At 57.3% G+C, this 23,164-nt stretch overlaps 1 protein-coding gene across 1 annotated transcript; it reads right to left on the minus strand.

The window, feature by feature from the left end:
- Window positions 1-1,853: 1,853 nt before the first annotated feature.
- Window positions 1,854-18,782, minus strand: Tmprss3 (transmembrane serine protease 3). The gene is made up of 12 exons (XM_070030761.1): window positions 18,689-18,782; window positions 16,393-16,503; window positions 15,485-15,601; window positions 15,039-15,162; window positions 12,329-12,454; window positions 11,531-11,574; window positions 11,040-11,205; window positions 9,542-9,711; window positions 7,665-7,760; window positions 5,674-5,816; window positions 4,996-5,148; window positions 1,854-3,362 (listed from the first exon to the last, which is right to left on the minus strand). Exons 1-12 carry the CDS (start codon window positions 18,780-18,782, stop codon window positions 3,345-3,347), a joined length of 1,362 nt encoding a protein of 453 aa, XP_069886862.1. The 3' UTR covers window positions 1,854-3,344.
- Between the last annotated feature and the right edge of the window lie 4,382 nt (window positions 18,783-23,164).

A 23,164-nucleotide genomic window follows, 5' to 3' on the forward strand; every position in this document is an offset into this window, starting at 1 on the left:
GGGAGACTTTTAGAGAAAGAGAAAGAAGGGCCTGCACAGGGAGTTACCTGTGGATAGGGTCTTCATCAACGGAGCTTCTTATTTTCTCCTCTCGCATGAACAAGGCAATAGATCTCTACCTCCTGGGTCTGGTATTTCCTGTATTTCTTTTCAGAGAGACAAACTACTTTTCCACCAGTTAAACTTTGGCGATATCTAAGCCGTGTGTGATCTGGCCAAGGAAGAGTCAGGTGTGGCGAGACACCCTTGGAATTACAGCTACTTGGAGGACAGAGGCAGCCAGCAAAACAAAACAACAAACAACAACAACAAAGCCCTGGGAGTGTGGCTCCAATGGCAGAGTGCTTGGCTGGCTTTGGCCTGGGTTTAATGGCACTAGTGGAGGGGAAGAGGGGAAATGCATCTGTAAATTTGTAAAAGGATCATTTAACAGTTAATATCTTAATCTTATTCTTTTTTTTTTTCTTTTTCTTTGGTCCGTGTGGGGCTTAAAACTCAGGACCTAAGCTCTGTCCCTGAGCTTTTGTGCTCAAGTCTAGTGCTCTACCACTTTGAGCCACAGTGCCACTTCTGGTTTTCTTGTGGTTAATTGGAGATAGGAGTCTCATGGACTTTCCTGCTGCCTACACTGGCTTTGGACCTTGATCCTCAGAGCTTAGCCTCTTGAGTAGCTAGGATTACAGCGTGAGCCACCAGTGCCTGGCTTATCACCTTAATCCTTTAGGCCAGGTTCTTCAGCAGGGACATAATCCTTGTAAAACAATTAGAGGGGAAGCCAACTTGTGAAAGAGCAATGTGAGGCGTGAGAATAACTTCCCAGGGCAGCTGCACTGCGGTCACTGTTTCCACAGGACTCCCGAGACAAGAAAAGCGATGCAGGCAGCCGGTGTACATGCTCTGATCAATGGCAGCTGTGCATATCATCCACAACTGGGGGAAGGAAACGTTGCTTCAGAAGTGTGCACTGCGGTCACTGTTTCCACAGGACTCCCGAGACAAGAAAAGCGATGCAGGCAGCCGGTGTACATGCTCTGATCAATGGCAGCTGTGCATATCATCCACAACTGGGGGAAGGAAACGTTGCTTCAGAAGTGCCGATGCTAACTAGAGAGGGAGAGCGCCGTGGCTAGCCCAGCCGCGTGCTTCACCGCGCAGCCCAGCTCTCCTAAGCGACACATTGGCTAGACAATCTCCTTTCACAAGTTGACGCTATCTTTCATGAACTACCATGACTTTCAAAGAGATCTGCACACATGTATTTGAAAGTTAAAATGAGGGGCTGGGAAGGTGGCTCAGTGGTAGAGTGCTTGCCCCTCATGCCTGAGGCCCTGGGTTTGATTCCTCAGCACCACAGAAAAAGCCGGCAGTGGCGCTGTGGCTCACGTGGTAGAGAGCTAGCCTTGAGCTGAAGAGCTGAGGGACAGCGCCCAGGCCCAGAGTTCAGGCCCCACGACCGACAGAAAAAAAAAAAAAAGTTAAAACGATCCTAACATTTTTCTATTATAATAGTTCCCCTTATCTAAGGTCTCTCTTTCTAAAGTTTTCATCACACAAAGTCAACTGTGGTATGAAGATGTCCCATGGCAAGTTCTAGAAATAATTTGTAAGCTGCTGTAAGTGACGCATCATATGAAGAGAGTGATGAAACCTCCAGCCAGCCAGCTCCATGCCCCGGATGTGAGTCATGGCTTGTCCGTGCACACGCCTGCCCAGGTGGCTGCCCATTAGTCACCCAGAGGTGACCGTGGCTATCAGATTGGCAGCTGGTCCAGCAGTGCTTGTTCAGTGACCCTCATGCTCCTTAACAGTGGCCATTGAGAGGAGCCGTGCTGGCCGTGTAGGTCCTCCAGAGAGGAGCCAGGCAGGCGCAAGTACGCGAGGCCGTTTTCAGAGAGGCCACATTCGCATCGTTTATTACAATACCGTGTCTAATTGTCCTATTTCATTATTAATTACTAATGCTACTCTTCCTGTGCCTAGTTCATAAATTAAACTGTGCCAGCAGTATGCACAAATAAGGAAGTACCTAGTTCATACGCGATCAGTACGGCCCACAGCTCCAGACATCCGCTGAAGGGCTTGCAAAGATTTCCCGGAGAACTAAGATTCTTTTAGATACAGAAATCTGTGGAGTGGCTCTGACGGGGACAGGAGTGGCTACATGGCAGTTTTTCTCTGGTCATCCCAAGTCACACACGCCCAGGCCCCCGGAGCTGCTCCCAACCCAGGGCCACCTGTACCCACCCCTTCTATCTGTTCTAAACCCAAGGGCAGGCGGCTGACTCACACACCGATGACTTGGTCAAGAACAGGCTCCAACCAACAATGACCATTTACTGAGTGATATGGGGCCTGGAGGTGGGGCCGGCTGGGAGTGGACCCCAATCTTGTAGGCAGTGGGAGATTAACTGGGAACATGGAGAGGTGGGCAGGGCAGCCTTTCCCTCGGGGTGACCTGGGACTGTCCTCTCTACTTGCGTTCAAGTATGGGGGGAGCGTGGGGAGCGGAGACACCCTGTCTTTCCCCAGGACTCCATCTCTTCTGACTCTACTTCTGGGTCCTGTGATACAGTGTGAAGTCTCTCAAACCCAATGAGAGAGAAACCTGTTCCACCATGACCCCCAAGCTTGTGGTTCAGATTTCCAGTTCTCATCACCCAAGCCAGAGCAAGAATGAGCTAGGAGATGGTAAGTTATATGGAATCCAGGGCTGGTGATTCACCAAGCACCGACGCCACCAGGCAATGATTGCGATATGCCCTGAAACCATTCGTAGACCAAGATCCCCCTGTGGAAAGAGCTCTCCGAAGTAGCAAGTGTGCATTTTGTCTGGAGCCTAGAGAGAGCCCCTGCAGACGGCTATGCCCCCCATGGCTGCCTGCCTGCCGTCCTGGGCGGGTGAATGCCCCCCTGGGCGGGTGAATGCCCCCCGTGGCTGCCTGCCTGGGGTCCTGGGCGGGTGAATGCCCCCCGTGGCTGCCTGCCTGCAGTCCTGGGCGGGTGAATGCCCCCCTGGGCGGGTGAATGCCCCCCGTGGCTGCCTGCCTGCCGTCCTGGGCCACTGTATCTCACCAAGTGGCAGTTCAGAGTTCTGTGTGTGAGGGAGCCTGTCCCCTGAAGAGAAAAGCCAGTGAGAGGAGAGCGAGGAGTGGGGGAGGGTCTGCGTTTGTGACAGCGCCCATCCCAGAGGAGTTTCGCCGAAGCCTGGGAGCTCTGTGGGTGGGAGGCGGCAGCGCTGGTTCTGCAGGGGGTGTGGCGGGCACTGAGGGCATGTGCCCAGCTCGTGGGCCCACGCAGGAAGAACCCGGGGATAGTGGCTCAGGTGGTGGCTTGTCCTCTACTCTTCAAGTCTTCAGGTCTCTCTAAAAGGGAAGACAAAGCGTCCCCATTGGAGTTCTGCCAGCCATCTCCTAGGACGTGGTGACAAGGGCACGCCCACAATGCCCCCTTCCCCAGACCCCCCCCCGCCCTCCGTATCCACCCAATCACTGACCTCAGAGAGGAGGCTGTGCACCCCTGACGGAGGCAGGAAGGTGTGACAAAGCTCCCACCCTGTTTTCACTACTGCCGTAAGAGGGTCCCTAACTTCCACAAGAATATTCTGGGTCTCAACCTCCCGAGGCCCAGCAGCAGCCCACGTCCCTCCCACGGCACCCTTGGTGACCGTACCACGCGGAGGTTACCTGCTCAGATGTCTAGCCTGCTGTTTTCTAAGGGGCTGGCCAGTGTTGGCTGAACTCTATGCTGAAGGGCTCTCCCTGGTGCTCGGTGCCTAGGCCCGGGTGAGTCTTGCCCTTTCAGCCAATTTCCCCTGGGCCTGTTACTAGCACCCAGCCCCTCCCCCGTGCCCCGAGCAGCCTTGTAAGCCTCGCCCAGGAGCGCGCTACACTGCTGTCCGTCACCTCTGTGCCTCAGAATTTCTGGGAACAAGAGGGTCCGCGGGCCTCGCTCTGAGCGCCCGGATCCACGCTGAGCATCCTTTCTCGTTGAAGGCAAAAATCAGCAGAAGGAAACCAGAATTCGCACCCGTGGCACGCTGGTAGCGAGACCCTTTGCTAGGTAACGGCTTCCACTTACAGAAGCTTTTTAAAAGGTCTTTGAACCCCAGGGACAGAAGGTGGGGGTGCTGGGAGCAGCAGGGAGGGACCTCTGGGGTCCCTCGCGGGGTGACAAGAAGACGGGGTGACAAGAAGGCCTTGGGGTTCACACGTGACAGGTGCCGGCTGAGCCGCACGGACATCGTACCCAGGGCCCAACGATGGTTCGCTTCAAAATGTGCAGCATACATTTGAGCTCAATTAGGAGAAAAGGTCTTTGAAAGCGGTCCAACTAGCAGCATGAGTCCTATTCTGATCAAGTCATCAAATATTTGCCCAGCGCCCTGGCGGCTCTGGCCGGGGCGGCCTGGCTCTTGCTCAGGAGGGCCGTGCTCACTGCGCCAGCCTGCCAGGGCGGGGGAGCCCGCGTTTGCAGAAGTTCCTTCCCTTGGGCATCCGGACCGTCTCTGTGCCTTGGAGGCTCAAGGCCCCTCCTGCCATCTCGGAAGCCCCCACCCCCACCATGCGGGGCCTTCGGGAGCCCCTCTGGCCTTTTCTCCAGGGAGGCTCCCAATAAAGCAGCCCTGCCTGGGCCCGTCCTGCTTGGAGACTGACTTTTACCACGGCTCCCCATAGGGTGCCAATACCCAGGATGCTTGGAGCCCTCCCACCCGACCCCCTCCCTCCCACCATCCCTCCACCCACGTTCCTCCCGCCCCTCAGGGGCGCCTCCCTTTGCGGCTGTGGAGCAGGTGTGCACTTCTAGTCCCAGCCCAGGCCGTGCTGTGTCCCAGGACCCTTCCCACACGACACCCTGCACCGGACCAACTGAGCTAGAGACCCGTGCCCGAGGGTTAGCGCTTGCTAACCAGCGCTCCTCCTAGTCCCTGCTCCTCTCTGGGGCGCCATGGTCTCACCAAACGCGGGGACCCCGTGAGCCGGGGAGCGCCCCACCCACCTCCATCTGCTCGTGAATCCAGTCCAGGAAGGAGGTGATGCGAGTGTAGACCCCGGGCTTGTTCACCTCCGCGCAGCCCATGCCGAAGCTCGTGGCGCCCACCAGCTTCCACAGCCTCCGCTCCTGACACACCAGGGGGCCCCCGCTGTCTCCCTGGAGGGCGACAAGAAGGCAGAAGTCAGGGACGCGGGATCGCCACCACACGAGTCACAGGCCGGAGGCCCTGCGTTCACACACGCCGCCTTCGAGAGCAGGCCGGCATGCCCGAGAGTCAGCTCCCCCTGGTCCCCTCGGGACAGCCTCCAGCTGTGTCTCCAGAGTCCGCTCACTGAGCCTCAGAAGGTCGCCAGCGTAGCCAAGGAGGCCTGCCCAGGCCAGACCTCCAGGTCCCATCAGGTCCCACTCACGGCCCCACACCACCAGCTGCCCCTGCCCTGATTGTCCCCGCACACACTCACAATCAGGCTGGAGGGAGCAGAGACCCGCACCCACCACCAAGACCTGGCAGACGGGAAAGCTGGCAATCACAGGCTGGGACGCCAGGAAAGGGATCGCTAAAGCAAATGTCTCCTTTGCACTGTGTCAATTTGCCACAGGAAAACAGCGTCCGTGGCCTGTTCTGTGGCTGGGTCACCGCTCGGAGGTCTCCCCAGCCTCCGCGACTCCCGCGACCCTCACCTGGCAGCTGTCCACGCCGCCCTTCAGGTACCCGGCGCAGAGCATGGACGGGGAGATGAGACCTCCATACACCTCCCTGTGGTTGCAGAGCTTGTTGGACAGCAAAGGGACAGCCGCGTGGTTCAGGACCGGGGAGGCGTCACCTGCGACGAAGCAAGGGGAGAAACTGAGGCAGAGTGCCGCTCCGAATGCCGAGGGTGCTCGCCAAGAGACGGGGCCACACCACCCCAGCCGGCACGATTTCAGAAAAGGCCCGCCCTGCGGGCAGCACCACGGGCCGGCTGGCTGTGGGGCGTGCCGGGCCGAGCGTTCGTGTAAGTGGGCTTCTTGTTCCCATGTGGAGGAGGAGGAGGGCAACTGCGGCTCCACGCTTCTCTCCAGGGCCGGGCCTGGGCCAGGAGCCTGCACTGGCCGAGTCATGTGACAGAAGGGAAACTGACTCATGAAGGCCTCACAGCGCATCTGGCCCTGGGGTCCCTCCAAAGAAAAGACCCCCTCTGCCCCTGGAACTTGTGACGGTAAGAGGGCTGGGTTTGGGAGTGAACGCTGGGGAATCCTTAAAAGACTCCAACACAGAGATGAGGTCACAGAAGCAGAGGCCGGGGTCAGCGTCAGAGGCCCGAGGACACTGCGCGGCGGGCTCTGAGGATGAGGACGGGAGGAATGAGGAAGAGGAGGCCGAGGAACGGAGTCTCCCCCACGGCCTCCGGGAAGCACCTGCCTGACAGCCCCGACTTCAGCCCCCAAGACTGAGGCTGGCGTCCCTAATGCCCAGGGAACATTCGCGTCGTTTCTAAGCCACCAAGCTGAGGGTCTTTTGTTGTCCTGCTCACGCCGGCACCGAGGGACGGACCCCCATTTGTCTTACAAGGTAGAGGCTGAGGTAGAGACGCGCCACCCTCCATCTGCGCGGCTCAAAACCCTCCCAAGGTGAGTGTCGCCTGTCCCTCCACAGAGGGGCCCCAGACCCTCCCACACACCTGGGCCCTTCCATGGAACCTGCCTGGTCCTGAGGCTGGCCTGGCGGAAGTGCTTGTCCCTGCCCACCCATGGATGTGGGGTCCGCAGTACAGCGACTGGCCCCAGCCCTTGAATTCTTGAACAGCTCTGGCATGAGTGAGACGCGTGAACACGGAAGTACACCTGGCATGTGGTTGTCATGGGAACCATTCGTGGTGCCCACCGCCCTCAGCCTGTGTGCTTGTCTCAACACCAGCACCATAGTAGCACAGGGGTTCTCTGAGAAACGGGATCTCCTAGAGACAGGCAGCTCAGAGCCTGGTGAAAGCACAGCCGTTCCTGGCATGGCTGGACCTTCCTACGGGCAGGAGGAGGCAGCAAGCCACACGGACAGACCAACAGAGGGACAAGGCATCGTGGGCCTTCTGTGGGTCAGAGCAGATCGCTAGCCAGAAGATGAGATCTTCCAAAGAGCACACATGTGCACACACACACATCTGCACACACACACATGCACACACACACAAGCACACACACATGCACACGTGCACACACACGTGCACAGGCACTGAGGAAAGGAACGCAGGCTTTGTGAGCATGAAGTGCTCACATTTCAAGAATAAGACCCTTCCTATGTGATCCGTGTAAGGTTGAATTACACACCTCCAAAGACCCTCAGGCACAAACTCTTCACTGGGTACTGCACAAAACTTGGGGGCCATGGCACGGATCAGATGGAAGAGGGGAGAAGGACGCAAGGAGAGGGGAGGAGGAGTGAGGGGAGGAGGGTGGGGAGGAGGAGCAAGGGAGGGGGAGGAGCAAGGGGAGGAGGAGCCAAAGAGAGGGAGCCCTCTCCCTCATGCTCCATTCTCCTCCTGAGAAGTTCTACCGTTTCACACGGCCCGGGACAAACAGAACCTGGCAAGGCCCCAGGCGTGCAGGGGCGGGGTGGGGGGGTCATCACAGCAAGACACGGGAGGGACCCTCCCTGTCCCCAAGGCTGAGGCAGAGTGTGACTGGAGAGCACTGACCTCCGTCCTCCGTGGCCCCCCATCCTGAGGTCCAGCACACCTTTCCGTCCGGGAAGTGCTCTTCAGAGTTGGGCAGACACACAGGTTGGATCATGTCTGCAGAAGGGGGAGTCGTCACCTCAACCAGTGGCCCAGAGCGCCCCTGCCGTCAGCACGGGCTTCTGGGGAGCACTGACCCCCGTCCCAGACAGACGTCCGGCCTTGGTCATGGAGACCTAGCCCACCCCATCACCCCCAGCTTCCCTAACCCTGAAAGGCAGCCCTGGACAGCGGCAGGGCTCCTGAGACCCACAGCAAGCCCTTGTGTCCACACCAGGCAGGAAACAGCCCAGGCACATGGTCCACGCGGTCGGCCGCGCTGTCACTCGGCTATGCCATCGGCGCCCAATGCCGTGTAAACTGAGGGGTCTGGTTGCATTTTCCAATGGAATTTCACTTGCTGACGAGGGCCGTAGGGCAGGCAGGCCGGCTCGCTCCTGGTCTAGGCCTCGGGCACACCATGCTTCACAGAACAGTGCCTTTACTTCCCGCTGCTCCCAACACCATGCAGCCGGCTGGCCTGGGCATGGGCATCCAGTGCCTGGCTGGCTGGGCTTTCGCAAAGCATTGTGGGTGCCCTGCCCTGGCTAAGGGAATATTGGAAAGTACGGAAGCATGAGAAGACTCTCTGTAACTCTTGCTGGTGTGTGAATACTGGTGCCTTATTTTATATAACCAGATATTAGGCATCACAGCCAGCAAATAGCAGACACCGGCTTGTCTCATTCTTCCAACGTGGTCCCTGTGACCAGAATACATCTGCAAGTCACACTTGCTCATCCGTGTGGAATTGTGCTCAGAAGGTCCTGTCCCCTGGTGGTGACTCTGCCTCTCTCCATGCCCCCGTATCCCTTGGGAAGAGGTGAGGGGGGGCTTTTGTTTATCTAGAAAGAGGTTTTTTTTTTGGAGGGGGGGCTTCATTGCAGTTACAAACGGAGACTCTTATCAGGTGTGACCTCGCTGGGGTTCTGTAATGTCCAGAGGACTGGACTTCTAGACCTTTTGGAGCTGCAGAGCTCAGCCTCTGGTGGGTGGAGAGAGAGAGATGTTAAGAGCCTTCCAGGAGCTTAGAGTGCCCAGTAGCTCCTGGCAGTAAGGAAGCTCTGCTCCTCAGCCAGGCTGGGCTCTGCTGCTCCCGTAGAGACCAGGCAGGGAATCCCCAGTGCCAGGACCGGGAAGTGCTCCCGCTTCTCGCCCACCACCCAGAGGTGCCCGGTGCCTGGCACACTTTCTGCCTGCAGGTGGCACTAACCAACCAAGAAAATCAGAGTCGAAGCAGGAATGTTCTGACGCTCCATCAGCACAGAACCCACAGCTGCACTCTACAACCCCAATCTAGAGGTCACGGGCTGCTAGAACTGATCGTGTGTGTCGCACAGAGTCGTCCTAATAATTCCAGGCCTGAATTGTCCAGGATACACTGGGAACTCACCCAGCACACTGAGAACAGGAAGTCACAGCGGTAACAAAGGTGACCACAGATGCCAGCACCCCAGGAATCAGACACTGGGGTTTTTTGAACAAAGATTGTAAAGCAGCCATCATAGCAAATGCATCAACAAGTAATCAAGAACTTCCTTAAAACACATGAAATGTGGGGCTGGGAAGGTGGCTCAATGGTAGAGCGCTTGCCTCACATGCATGAGGTCCTGGGTTCGATTCCTCAGCACCACATAAGCAGAAAAAGCCGGAAGTGGTGCTGTGGCTAAAGTGGTAGAGCACTAGCGTTGAGCTGAAGAGCTGAGGGACAGCGCCCAGGCCCAGAGTTCAGGCCTCAAGGCTGACAAAAACAAACAAACCATGAAATGTAACAGCCCAGCATAGAACCCCAGACATACCATTGAAGGTGAGTGGCCCGGCCAGCTTCATGAGAGCAATGTCATTGCCCAACCTCTTTGGCTTGTATTTGCTGTGGTAGATGATTTTTTCCACCAAATGGGAAGGTGCTGGACTGTCCAGCAGAGAAACTAGACCTGCTTGGACGGTCCACGACTTGGGGAGGTAGAGGCTGAAATGAGCAGAGCAAGAGGTCAGGCCCAGCACAGAGCCAGCCACGTAACCACCACGGTTGTGTCCCGAGAGCCCAGGGCAGATGGGAATCGGTCATCAGGCACAAGGCTGCCCAGCCCCTGTCCACCCCCACACCCTGCACCACCAGGGCCTTGCTGTGTGTGAGATCCACCTCTCCAAGGCAGCAATCTGAACCACTCTCCTCTGAGCACAACCAGAATGGAAGGGAGGGAAAGCAATAGCAGTATCGGGCTGGTGGTGGGGTTATCTGGTGATTAAGCCAGCGGTTATTGGGTTTGGTAATCTTCTCTATGGCTTTCTTGTCCTCTCAACTCCTGAGTCCATTTTGGGTGGACTCGATGTCCTCCACACACCCTACCCCTCCCCACATCCCCATATTGCAACAACTCACCCTGGCTTAGCTACAGTGTGGGCGGCTACAGTGAGCAGCAGGAAGGAAAGTGCTAGGGCCTCTGTATTTGGTGGGTTTCCTCCTGCACATGAACTTCCTCCTCTTGCTATCTTTTCTGTGTGAGCCACAGGTCCAAACACTTACAGTGAGCTGGAATCGTAGTCACGCCCGGCCATGCAAATAGGGCCTCTCTGCATGGACAGGCTTTGTGGAGATTGCCTTCTAGACCTGCTGCTGGCTTTGTGGAGATCGGTCTGTCTGTCTGTCTACTAGACCTGCTGCTGGCTTTGTGGAGCTCGGTCTGCCTGTCTACTAGACCTGCTGCTGGCATGGTGGAGATTGGTCTGTCTGTCTGTCTTCTGGACCTGCTGCTGGCTTTGTGGTGATCAGTCTGTCTGTCTGTCTTCTGGACCTGCTGCTGGCTTTGTGGAGATCAGTCTGTCTGTCTACTAGACCTGCTGCTGGCTTTGTGGAGATCAGTCTGTCTGTCTACTAGACCTGCTGCTGGCTTTGTGGAAATCAGTCTGTCTGTCTTCTGGACCTCCTAATGGCTTTGTGGTGATCAGTCTGTCTGTCTGTCTTCTGGACCTGCTGCTGGCTTTGTGGAGATTGGTCTGTCTGTCTGTCTTCTGGACCTGCTGCTGGCTTTGTGGAGATAGGTCTGTCTGTCTACTAGACCTGCTGCTGGCTTTGTGGAGATCAGTCTGTCTGTCTGTCTTCTGGACCTGCTGCTGGCTTTGTGGTGATCAGTCTGTCTGTCTGTCTTTTGGACCTGCTGCTGGCTTTGTGGAGATCGGTCTGCCTGTCTTCTGGACCTGCTTCTTCCCACCCAAAATCAGCTCCATCCCTGCCTGACCCCATCCTAGTGAGGAGATGGGGAAGGCAGGGCCACACTGCCAGCCAGGGGCACTTACTCATAGACACAGTGCGCGGCGGTGACGATCCACAAGGGGGTGACCACGGAGCCCCCACACAGGTGGTACCCCTGGAACTGAAGACTGGCCTGCCAGGGCCACTGCGCGAGTGCAGACATGTTTCCCCCAACGATGCGCGGGCTGTAGCCTGCTCTCTGACCACAGACTGGAGAGGGAGAGCAAGGACTTGTGGCCCCAGGGTCCAGACCCCCATGATCATTCCCAAGATGACACTGGCTCCCCCAGGATGCCAGGACCCCTCTGCACCAGCTACAGGTATTTGTGGGTGCTCCTGGGCCTCTAGACCCCTGTGCAATGAGAACTGTCCCTCTGCTAGGAGCCTTTGAGTTTGGAGAACCAAGCCGCCCAGGTATCCTCTGGGACGGGCTGGCCCCCAGAGGGGACCCCACAGTCCTTGGGAGGTGGAGGCTGGAGACCGGACTCAGCCAGTGCTGTCTTCCAGATGGTTCTCTGCCTGTCCAGAGGCTTACCTGTGCACTTTACAGTGACCACGTGACCCGAGGCACATCCCTCCCTGAAAGGAAGAAAGTGTTGTCACAGAAATAGCTGAGGCCGGTGACATGAATATTTCTCTTTTTTTACTTAATGAATGAGAAAAATAAACAACGCTCCCTCATTCAAACAAAAACTTCAAGCCACTTAAGTGAGGCCACACAATCTCCCAGGATGCACTGGGCCAGCTGTGGGGGCTCAGCGGAGGCCGCCATTCCCCCGGCTCCTCGCACCCGGGGCCTGGGGACAGCGTGGCTGGCTACGCAGGGCCCGGGCGGCCGCAGTCACACATCTGGGTTTGGGACTCCTTCTTGCTAGGAGCAGCTTTGCCTGACACCTGCCCCCCCCCACCGTGCTTCTCTCACAGTGCAAGAAAAGGGGTTCCCCAAATCCTGCTAAGCAGTTCTGCCGACAGAGCCCCCGTGTCCTCACACCAGTGAAATCAGGGTCTCCAGGCTGGAGGTAGGACCTCGGGCAGCAGCAGGTCCCGGGTGCCGGTGCACGCCATGGCGGATGGGCTGAGACGCCTCTGATTCCCGGGGAAGAATCCAGGCCTCGGGGTTTGGACCCGGGCACGAGGAATACAACAGGATTCCGAACACCTGCCGACCTCCCCCTGGCTGTCCAACAAGGACCAAGGCAGGTGCACCCTGCCCTTCCCTCCACCCATCCAACCCCAGCACCCGGCTCCACCGCTGCTCCCTGAGGTGAGTTCTCACCTCCCGGGTCGCCGGGGAGCTCCACAAAGCCAGACAGCAGCAGATCTGACCACTCACCTCAGGTACACCGAGTGGTGCAAGGTGGTCACCTTGTCATCCGGCAAGAGGTGATTGATGGACACGAAGTCCACCTGGAACTGCTCCTCCAGCACGTCCACCCTCAGGCTGTCTGAGCTCACGTAACTGCAAGCACACGGAAGTACAGGCCCAGGGACCCCTGTCAGCCCGAGCCCAGTCAGCGTGGGACAGGATGGTCACAGTGGGGGACCTCACAGGGCATACCCACTGCCCCAAGCCATCCAAGGCTCCTTCTGCTAGTATGGTGACGGGCACACGCTGTAGCAAGGCATTCAGCCAGGTGTCTACGATGACGGCACTGCCCAAGCCCCAGGACTGCCCGAGGAAGGACCCTCCTCACATCATTAAGTGGGTCCTGCCCTGGTGCCTTCCATGGAAGTGGCCTTGATGGCTGTATGCAAGCCCCAAGGAGAGGGAGCTGCGGCCCAGCTGGCCATGCTACTGCCAGCTGGGCACCACAGTGGAGACACCTGGGGACCGGGCTTGGAGGAGGGCAGGGCCCTCTCCGCTCTGTCCAGAGCTGGCTGGGGGTTCCCTGGAGAGACCCTGTTGGGCCAGGGGTGTGGGGACAGCACCGGTAAAGGCGGGAAGGCTTGGGGACACGAGGGTGCGGCTCAGTGGAGGAAGCGTCCTGGTCACTGCCGGCGCTCATCCCAGGAAAATTAATAAAACACCAAACTTCCGGTGTCTGAGGATTGCTGGGAGAGGCGGGATAAAGGAAGCCCAGTGCCCAGGCCACAGCTTGCTCAGCCAGCAGCTCATCAGCCCTCGGCTGTGGGAGGGCCACAGGCAGAGGTGCAGCTGGAGAAGCTTAAAGTCCACTTCAGCTTGTGTTTGAAGAAAATTCCAGTGGCTCACACCTGTCATCCTAGCTACTCAGGAGGCTGAGATCTGAGGATCATGGTTCAAAGCCAGCCCAGGCAGGAAAGTCCATGAGACTTTTATCTCCAATAAACCACCAGAAAATCGGAAGTGGCGCTGTAGCTCAAGCAGAAAAGGACTCTCCTTGAGCTGAAGAGCTGAGGGACAGCGCCCAGGTCCAGAGTTCAAGACCCACGACCGACAAAAATAAATAAATAAAATTCCAGGAAGCCCTGGTGATGACCCTCACAGCCAGCCCCATGTCGCTGGCCCACTGCTGGGCAGGCTCTGTACGGAAGAAGCAGCTGTCTGTGGGAGGGAAGGACCTGGGGCAGGCAGCAGCGTGAAGTGTAAGGGACCCAGGGCTCGTGAAGGAGCTCCGAGTAGCACCAGCACCGCACACTCGCACAGCACCGTAAACTCCACAGAAATCAGAGGTCCTCCCAGGCAGGAAACTGAGGTAGCATCAAGTCAGGTGACTTCCCAAGACTACAGCAAGACTGTTGTTTTGTTTTGCTTTGCTTTTAAAAGCATAGGTATTGGCCTTGGTGGGGAAGAGAAGATTGATTCGAGGAGGGTTTTTTGAAGAGAAGGAGGAAGAATGCAAGGTCTGAGAAAGGAAGCAAGGGACAGGGCAGGCAGGAGCACATTTACAGCGTGGGAGAGGGGTGGAGGCTGCTCCCCAGCCTTCCTCTTGGGGGGCATTCTGAAGGTGAAAAGGGGCATGTGTCCAGCAGGCTGGGGCAGGAGAAGAACTGTAGCTGCCAAGCAGCTGGAGGGGGGCTGATTGTTTCCCGGCCGTGGAGCAGAGGCCTAGGATTTGGAGGTGGATGATAGCCCCGGAGCAAGAGCGGCAGACAGGGGGAAGAGGCTGGCAGGGGACAGAAATGCCTGATGGGAAAGTTCTTGGCTCTTGGCAGTGGTGCATCTGTCCATCTGTCTGCCTGCCTATCTGCCTGCTTGCCTGTGTGCCATGGGAAGCAGAGCTGAATTCCCAAACGCCGCTCCGTGAGCACTTGCCACAGCTGTCATTGAACTTGAACTGGTTTCACAGTGGAGGTTCACAGGAGGAGACAGGCTCGGCGGACACTAGCGGGGCCCAGGGGCAGGCTCCCGGGCTGCGCAGGATGGCAGCTAACTATATGAAACCTGGCCTGTGGGCATCAACGTTGAGATCTGGTGGAGAATTCAGGGCCCGTGGGGTTGACGACTCCACTTCCTGGTGCCAACGGGACGCCACTCTACCACGGCCTTGCGCACTTTCTCGGGTGAGCGCAGACCACGGGAGCCTAACGTGCTGTAAATTCTGTGAGTCCCTGGCAAAGAGGAGCTGGGTTCAGTGACGGGCACCCAGGAGCGGGAGGGAGGCCCGTGTTTGACCGCCAGTGCGTGGCCTTGGTGTGGAAAGTCACGTGGCAGATGTGACTCAGCGTGAAGCCTGCTGGGACTGTCGGCCTGCGTCAGCGGCATCTGGAGGGACAGTCTGCTCGGACGCTGGCCTTGCACATGTTCTGGGGCTGGTGGGGGTGTGAGCGTGGGTCTGAGTGTTCCAGGCTTGCCTCACACGCGTGAGGCAGGTGCTCCACCACGTTGGCCACTCGGCCAGACCTTTGACTCCAAAGCTCTTTCTGGCTCTTGGCATCTGCGCTCCAGGCCTGGCCTTGAGAAGCCTTCACACGGCCCTGGCACGGCCCTTTTCTCCCCTGCCTGGGTTTGTTCCCTGCTCGTGGGGCCATGAGGATGGAGGTCAGCAAGACCCCATTTAACTTGCCCCACCACCATTGTCACTGTGGCTGCTCCGTGGGGGCCGGCGAGGCCCAGGACTCACCTGGGAAACCCCAGCTGGACACAGGCGATGGTGGCGTAGTGTCCTTTCCAGTCATCTGCGCACACGGTCCTCCACGAAGCACTCACAAACACCTGGAGCGCGGCGTTCCGGCCGCTCACCCGGACTGGCCGGGCACAGGGAGGGGGCTGTGGTGGCCAGCACAGGCTGGAGGCCAGGGCAGAGGCCGCGCCACGGCTTGGCCCAGCTGGACCCATCCTCACCCCCAGAGCGACCTCAGAGCAACGCTGCTCCTCACTGCCTGCACCCCGAGACCTCGCAGAGGTGTGGCTGATAGCCGGGGATCCCCCCACAGGGCTGGCTGCCTGGAGCCCAGCTCGCGCGGGGTGGAGCCCAGCGGAGGGCAGGATGGGATACGCCTGGCACCCATTTTGCAGGGGGGGAGGTTGGCATTGGTTCTAGAAGCTTCCTGCTGCCGGTGACCTTACCACATCGGAACTCATCCTCCCCGTCTTTGCAGTCCGACACTCCGTCGCAGCGAGCTGTCAGTTCTATGCACTTAAAAGATGAGCGGCACCTGTACTTCCCCGAGCAGTCGAAGTGGACTGAGAAGAGGGAGGAAGCCGCGCGCGTCAGAGCCCAGGGACAGCGACGCCCATGAATAATGAAGCGGTACTGAAATCGCACCCCAGCCGGCTCCCCGCAGCCCCGTCTCTGTGCTGAATTCGCCTCGCTCCTGCTATGCAGCCTGGCCCGTGAACCGTGACTCGAGGGGAACTGAGACTCCTCGGGGCTCGGGGTCAGGAAAGAAACTGCACGGCCGAGCCTGGGAGCCAGGAGCCTGCCTGAGCTCTGCCCAGCCGCCCCAGCGCCTCCTCCTTCTCTGGGCCAGGAGCCAGCGAACTCGGGGACCACACGGCTGAGCAGATGGCAAATTAAACTGACCTGCGATCCCGTTGTGGGAGGAGACAAATGAGAACTTGCTCCCTATTAGAGCCCCTTCTTTCCATGACCCATTTTCTCAAAAGCCACATGCGCCCCACTAGAGACATCGCTGTGTGCCTGGAGAGTGTGAATGGACGCCTTTGTCCCCTCTCCTGGGGCTGGCACTCTGCCCTCCTGCCGCGTGGGATCCTGTTTCATCAGCTGCCTTCAGAAACTTCTAGCTGGGCAGGTACCCCAGTGACAAAGCCCTGGGTATGGCCAATGCCGCCCCCCCCACCCCCTGTGGGCCCCACAATGGCTCATACAACCCCAAGTGAGCAGCCCGAAAAAGACACCAGCTGCCAGTGATTAAGGCCGGACCGCAGCAAGGGCTGATGGGAGGAGAAAGCCCGTCCAAGCTTAAATACCTGAGCCGGCACTCGAGAGACTGCTAAATAATGCCTGTACTCACTGCCCAGCCCGATGGCCAGTGCCAGGATCAGCGCGATGAGCCCCACAACGATGATCGGAAAAAACTTCAGGGGCAGGAGAGACAGGATCTGGGCGGCCACCGCGTCTGCATCTGGAAAACCAACGTCGGGGAGGGAGGCCCAGAACATTCCATTTTGAGTCACACAGAGCAAAGCTTAGCTCTCGGCTCCCTGTCACCTCTCTGCAGACAATGTCCCCCAGCCAAGGAAGCTGGCCTCCTTAGAGAAAGAGCCACCCTCTCTAGAACTCCGGCCCAGCTCCACCTGTCCTGAGTTACAGGATGGGGGTTGTGGCTGTGGACTGGACCATGTCCAGAAAGCAGTGGCTGAGGCACTAACCCCACGGAGCTCTCAAGGTGAATGAGGTCCTCAGGGTGCGCCTGGTTAGGGTGACTCGCGCCCTTCACTAAAGGGGGAAATGGGGCACAGAGCCAGACACACATAGAGGGAAGCGAAAGGAAGGCGCTCAGGGGGACAGCATGCCGTGTGAAGGAGGAGGCCAAGGACAGAGGAGCATCCTGGGCAAGGCCAGGAGAGACCCCAGGGGATTCCAGAGTGCGCAGGGACCTGCAGGCCCCTGGATCTCAGACTTCTGCCCCAGAATCGAGACATCCACCACGGACACCAGCTCAGCACGCATCCCTGCAGAGAAATGCCAGGCAGAGTCTTGGTAGGAGAGGGGGTGCTGGGTCCCCTAGAAGTTCCTCAGACAGGACGCGGGCAGATCCTTCAACCCAGAGACACGGGCAGATTTTGTGCCAAGGCTATGCAGAGATTTCAGGAGACACAGACACAGTGTCCCTCATGGTGGGGTAAATGTAATGTCTCTGGAGGTGTGCCTGCAGCTCCTTCACCCGGGATGCAACTGCGCCTTGCCCCCAGCTACAGACCACCGCACTGCCAGCCACACCCAGGCCTCTGGGGGCTCCGGGGAGGGCAGGACCCCTGGCCCACACCACCTGCTGGCCCGGAGGTAACAAGTCCCTTGTCTCCACCCCCTGCTGCCCATGTCCAATGAAGAACACGCTGTCCTGTGGCTGTCCAGGGCGCTACGGCGTTCACCCGGCCCCGGGGGACACGCCACGATAGAGAAGGCTGTATAACAACTGGTGATGGACGGACACAAAGCACAGGCTGCATAACAACTTTCAGCCTCTCTGAGAATGACCCCTGACTGGGAATCGGGGTCCGAATGACTGCATTAGCGGGCCCACTGCTGTTCAAAGTGACGGGGAATGCGCAGTCCGTAAGGGCGGGGGGTGGTGATCAGGCTGACTATTCAGTTGTGTAAAATTGTAAATGTATAACAGAACACTTAAAAATGGATCGAATTGGCTGGGCACGGGACTCCGTAATTCCAGACTCCTCGGGAGGCTTAAGTCAGGGAGAAGGCAGCATGGGGCCAGCTCAGCCACGGACCTCATCTCAACCAACACACCAGGGGCAGTGGCTCGCATCTATCGGGGGGAGACCGCAGATCAGGTGGCAGTCTGAGGGCGGCCCTGGGCAAAGCTCAAGATGCTGGCAAGGCTCTTTTCTTCATTTGCATATATGTTCGTCCGTGCCATATTCTTACACGCATAGCTTTTCGCTCATGTGAACCTGCTCCTCCCTCGCCCATCCTCTGTCCTCCATTCTTTATTCAAGTTTTCCAGCGGGCTGAAAGGGAGCTATCAGGGCAGCCCTGCTCTCGGCTCTCGGAAGCCCCGGCCCCAGCCTCCACCATGTCCCCTCTCAGCTCTGGGAGTCAGAATCCAGAGGCCCCCAGGTCCCCACACGCAGGACACCAGCCTGGCCCCTGCTTCTCCACACCGGGCGCCCTGGTCACCAAACCAGCTTTCCTCTTTCAGTGGCTGGGAATGGATCGGTGAGCGGCTGCTGGACTTTCATGGGGGCACCGAACCCCTCTGCTGCCCTACAGCTTGTTTGACATGTTCTGCAAGGGAGGGAGGCAGGCGGCCACCACGTTCAGGGCTTCCTGGAGGGCTCTGGGATTTCCTGGCCGGGGTTGGGCCTCTTCCATGACTGACCGTCTGCCGCGGAGCCCCGGTCTCCAAAAACCTCCACACAGAGAGCAAAAAACCTCCCCGGGGCTGGCAACAGCAGAGGGCAACGCTCACTTCCCAAACACCCCCTCCCTCCACAGGTTCTGCAGACCCAAGGAGAAGGGTAGGCATCCAGCTGGCCTGCGAGAGGCCAGGCACACGCCCCCCCCCTCCCCCAGCCGCATCCGCCCCTCCCCAGAAGGACCCCACGGTCCCACCTGCTCCCACCTACCTGGCACAACAGGACTTATTTTCAAGTCATCAAGGCCAAAAAGCGATCGGAAGGAGAAGGGGGCTTCAGCTGCGGGAGGGTCATTCTCCCCCATGGTGACTATTTCAGGGCCTCTCGGGCTGGCCTCCACCTCCACCTCCACCTCCTGCACCCCAGAAAGAACAGAAAGCATTCCTTCTCCGGGAATGGTTTCAGCACCGGTGTGTCTCCGTGGGGGTCTCAGATCCTTGGCATCTGACAACACGCCCACCCAGGACCGATTCCTCACACCTACCTATCTAGTAAGAACACACTTCTAGATAACAGGGCACACAAAGGAGCATTCGTGTCATTCCACACAAATCTTAACTTTCCCATTGTTTAACCCATCTTTTTACCCAAAAAAATGCATTAGTTTTAAGTAGTTGTACAATTCAACGTGTCATTGATAAGCAAGCGCATCCTGATGGACGTCGCTCCTCCATCCCCCCCCTTCCCCCCCCCCCTGTCTTACTAGCTTCACGGGATAGACGTTGGGTATTACGACTCCATTCTCCCCATTCCCTCTCTCCGTCTGTCTTGCTCCTGGCCCTTGACCTTCCTCACAAACACCTGAAGCACTGGCTCCCTTCCACTCAGTGTCAACTCGTACATAGTGAGCCCATCTTAAATCAATCAGAGGTACATCTTCAGAGACCAGCCCCCTGCCACGTAGACATTACTGATCGCCATTCTTCACACGATGACTTACTTGCCACGCACCTAGATTGTTTCTGTCTTCCCCACAGAAGCTCAATTCTTCATCTACCCACAGGCCCCCTACCGTAAACGTAACGACTTGTGATACTCACATGATGTCCCTGTCCCAAAATGTGGAAGGCTGGGAGGAGTGGTATTAGTAGCTTCTCGTAAACACAGCCCTCCCCCCTGGCTCACACAGAGGTGACCCAATTAAGGATGAAAGTATCTGGGCCTCCAGGAGGCCAGCCAGGAGTTACTGACAGCCCCAGAGCCACACTGGGGCTCTGCCAGAGAGAGGAGTCACCCCTCGAAACAGCGAGGAATCCGGGCCTGCCACTTTCTTTCCCCTGAGAGCCGCTGAGGGGACACGGACAAGAAGAGCACTCCCAGGAGAATTCCAGCCCCGAACCTGCTCCCTCCATGGCTGAGATCTACAGAAGCCCCACAGCTTGTGACGCGGACACTTGGGTCTATTTTTATCGCCTTCCTGCCGTCTGTTATAAAGCCTGATGTTCCAGATGGAACCACCGGCCATTTAAAACCAACTTAGCTGAATCTAAGCCAGGGTGAGCGAAATCTATGGATTTCATTTTCATCACGGGAGTAGCTTACAAGTGTATCATGGAAAATGAGCAAGTTCACCTTTGCCTGTTTGGGGTTTTGATGCTTGTGAATGGTCGCCTATTGTGAGCAGGTGGCAAACTAGTTTAGACAAAGAACAAGAATTCCTGGGAAATGTTTCCAGGGAGGCTGGGGGGGGGGGGTGCCCTCGCTTACCATTTCTGGACCGGCCATCCTTCCCGGCGGGAGTAACTTCCTCTCTCATTCTAAACCCCAGCGTGCTGGGAGCCGCTGCCCAACGCTGAGTCTGGTGGGTAAAGAGTTCCCAAGCCACTCAGCCCCGCCGCCGTCTCCGTCCTCGCGGCCCGGCCTATGGCATTGTGGCGGCTCCGTGTAACCCAACCTGGACGTAGCTATCAAGTAGCCCTGGCCGTATGGATGCAGCGGCGGGGGCGGGGAGGGTATGGCCAGCCTGGCGGGGCTCAGCAGAAGAGAGGCGCTGTCTTCGAGCCCGGCCCAGGGCTGAGCGGGCAGCCGCACGGGCAGCGGACGCCTCGCCGGGGTCTTTGAGCCAGCCCCAGGCTCAGTCCCGCAGCCACCCTGCACACACTCACGCTGCGTTCTGCAGCAGCCTCTGTGTCCTGAGAGGAGGCGTTTCTCCACGGGACAGAAGGGCTGAGTGTCTTTGGAAGGCCTGGGCGAGGCACAGAGTCACACGGTACTGAGCTGACCTGGCACAGACTTGAGTATCTGCCAGGAGACAGGCACGGAGACCCGGAGCAGACAGCAGGGCTGGCCATGCTCTCCTGAGGGGTCTCAGATGGCAGGAAGTAGTGGTGGAAAGGGACCCGGGAAGAAGAGGAGGGACACATCAGGACAGGTGGTGAAGACCGACTCCAGGAAGGAGTCTCCCGGTGACAGGATGATGTCAGCCCGGCGAGAGGAGAAGGAGGTTCTTGGGGTGGGAAATGCGGAGACCGCTGGGAGGGGTGACTGCTCAAGGTGTGTCGGAGTCATACACTGGAAGGCTGAATGGTAACCCCTTCGTGCCATGACTTAAAGAGAATATCCTTTAAAAAAAAAAAGTTAACTGGGTATTAATTGCTCACACCTGTCATCCTAGCAACTCGGGATGCTGAGATCTGAGAACTGAGGCTCAAAGTCAGCCCAGGCAGGAAAATACAAAGAGCCCAGAAAAACCCAGCTGCTCTTGAAAAAGGCAAAACACAATTGTAACTAAAGGCACAGAAACGGACACATCATAGACCATAACAGAGCCAGAACAAACGATTACACACACAATGTGTAACATACCATCATCACCCTATGAAACTTGCCGGGGGGAGGGGGGGACATGGAAAGATCCTGTCAGTGGGGAGGTAAGGGCGCGGTCATGGCTGTGAGGTCACCGCAGTGACCTGGTCCACGGAGCGTGAGAGATGCTCTTCACCGGTGCAGGTAAATGACAGTTTCCTGAACAGGATATGGGAAACACTAACTAGCGTGCCCACAAAGAGATACAGAAACCAAACAACCTAACGGGGAAAAGAAATGAGCAAAGATCTGAGCAGCACTTCCCCTGGAGCGTACTAAATGGCCAATAGGCTTTGGAAATGTTGTGAAATATCCTTGCAATTCAGAGAAATGGAAATTAAGCCACGGTGACACATCACTTCATGCCCACCAGGCGGTACAGCCACCGGAAGCTTCCTCCTCTGCTACTGAGGAGACAAATTACCACATTTGCCCAAATATGTATCAACAAGGAAACAGACAAGTGAGTTACACTACTGTTGTTTCATATAACGCTGCACAGAAATGACAGCAACCAATATGCGACCGCGCATGAATTTGCAAATGCATTTGGAGGCAAAGAAACTAGCTGCGAGGGACTGGAGGAGAGGAACTCAGGGTAGAGCATGTGCCTAGTGTAAGCGAGCCCCAGGGCTTGATCCCTACACTGAAAAATAAAAAGATGAAAGAGCACGTGTTCTAGTCATCTGCTCAGCGAGAAAGTAGCGTGGTGATTTCCTTCCTAGGGAACAGAGAATATAAACATGAAGTGGTCATGCTTCTGAGATGCTTAGAAAGTTCTAGAGTAAGCTGGGCACCGGTGGCTCACACCTGTCATCCTAACTACTCAGGAGGCTGAGATCTGAGGATCGAGGTTCCAAGCCAGCCCGGGTAGGAAACTCCATGAGACTCCTATCTCCAATAACCCACCAGAAAAATCAGAAGTGGCGCTGTGGCCCAAGCGGTAGAGCGCTCACCTTGAGCTGAAGAGCTGAGGGACAGCGTCCAGGCCCAGAGTTCAAGCCCCATGACCAACAAAGAAAAAAAAAAAGAAAGAAAGAAAGTTCTAGAGTGAGGCCTGTCAACCTTGCACGATTGCTTTGCCTTTCTTTTTTTTTATTTCCTTTTTATCGTGGAGTGGTTGTACACAGGCGTTGCCACTCGACAAACTTAACAGTTGTCCCTTTCGTCATTCTCCCCGCATCCCTCCCAACCCCACCCCTGCCCTTCAGGCCACCATTCCTTTCTAAGTTTTATCAAGGATTTATTTTAATTAATCCACCAGGATAAAGTGGAGAGAGAGACAGAGAGACAGAGAGACAGAGACAGAGAGAGACAGAGAGAGAGCGTAGCATTTCCCACCCCCCAGGCAGGAAACGGGGGCTGGAGACCCCGTCACTCTGTTGTATAGGTTGAGTGCTGTGCCTAGGGGCACCTGCCCACACCACCCCCACCACAGCGGTCCCCCAACACAAGCACGTGTCTCCCCGGGGGGGGTGCGTCCCCTGGGAAGGGGGCTTCTTGGGCTACAGATTGCTGTGTGTGGGTACTGGCAGATTTTTGGGGTGCACACTCGCTCTCTAAAAAGATCTCAGGCTGTGCGCGTGCACGGTAATGTCTTCAGTTTCTAAGGGAAGCACGTGTCAATGGACAATTGGGAGAAGCAGGAGATTTTTGCAGATGCGGCATGGACGCGTCTCCACACAGGTGTGGGTATCTCTCCACTCCGTGCGGGCCCCCGAGCCCACTGCGGTGACCGGAGGCTGGCAGAAGCCGTGGGCAGCCCCCACGGAGGGAGTTCAGAAGACCCATCATTATGCAAACAGGATAAGAGCTCGCGTCAGCCCTGAAGGGCTTGAGGTTTTCCTTGGCGGCCTCTGCTTTCTCATCGCAGCTAGCAGG

The sequence above is a fragment of the Dipodomys merriami genome, unplaced genomic scaffold (assembly GCF_024711535.1).
Source record: "Dipodomys merriami isolate MVZ:Mamm:240054 unplaced genomic scaffold, mDipMer1.0.p SCAF_2, whole genome shotgun sequence".
NCBI lineage: Eukaryota > Metazoa > Chordata > Mammalia > Rodentia > Heteromyidae > Dipodomys > Dipodomys merriami.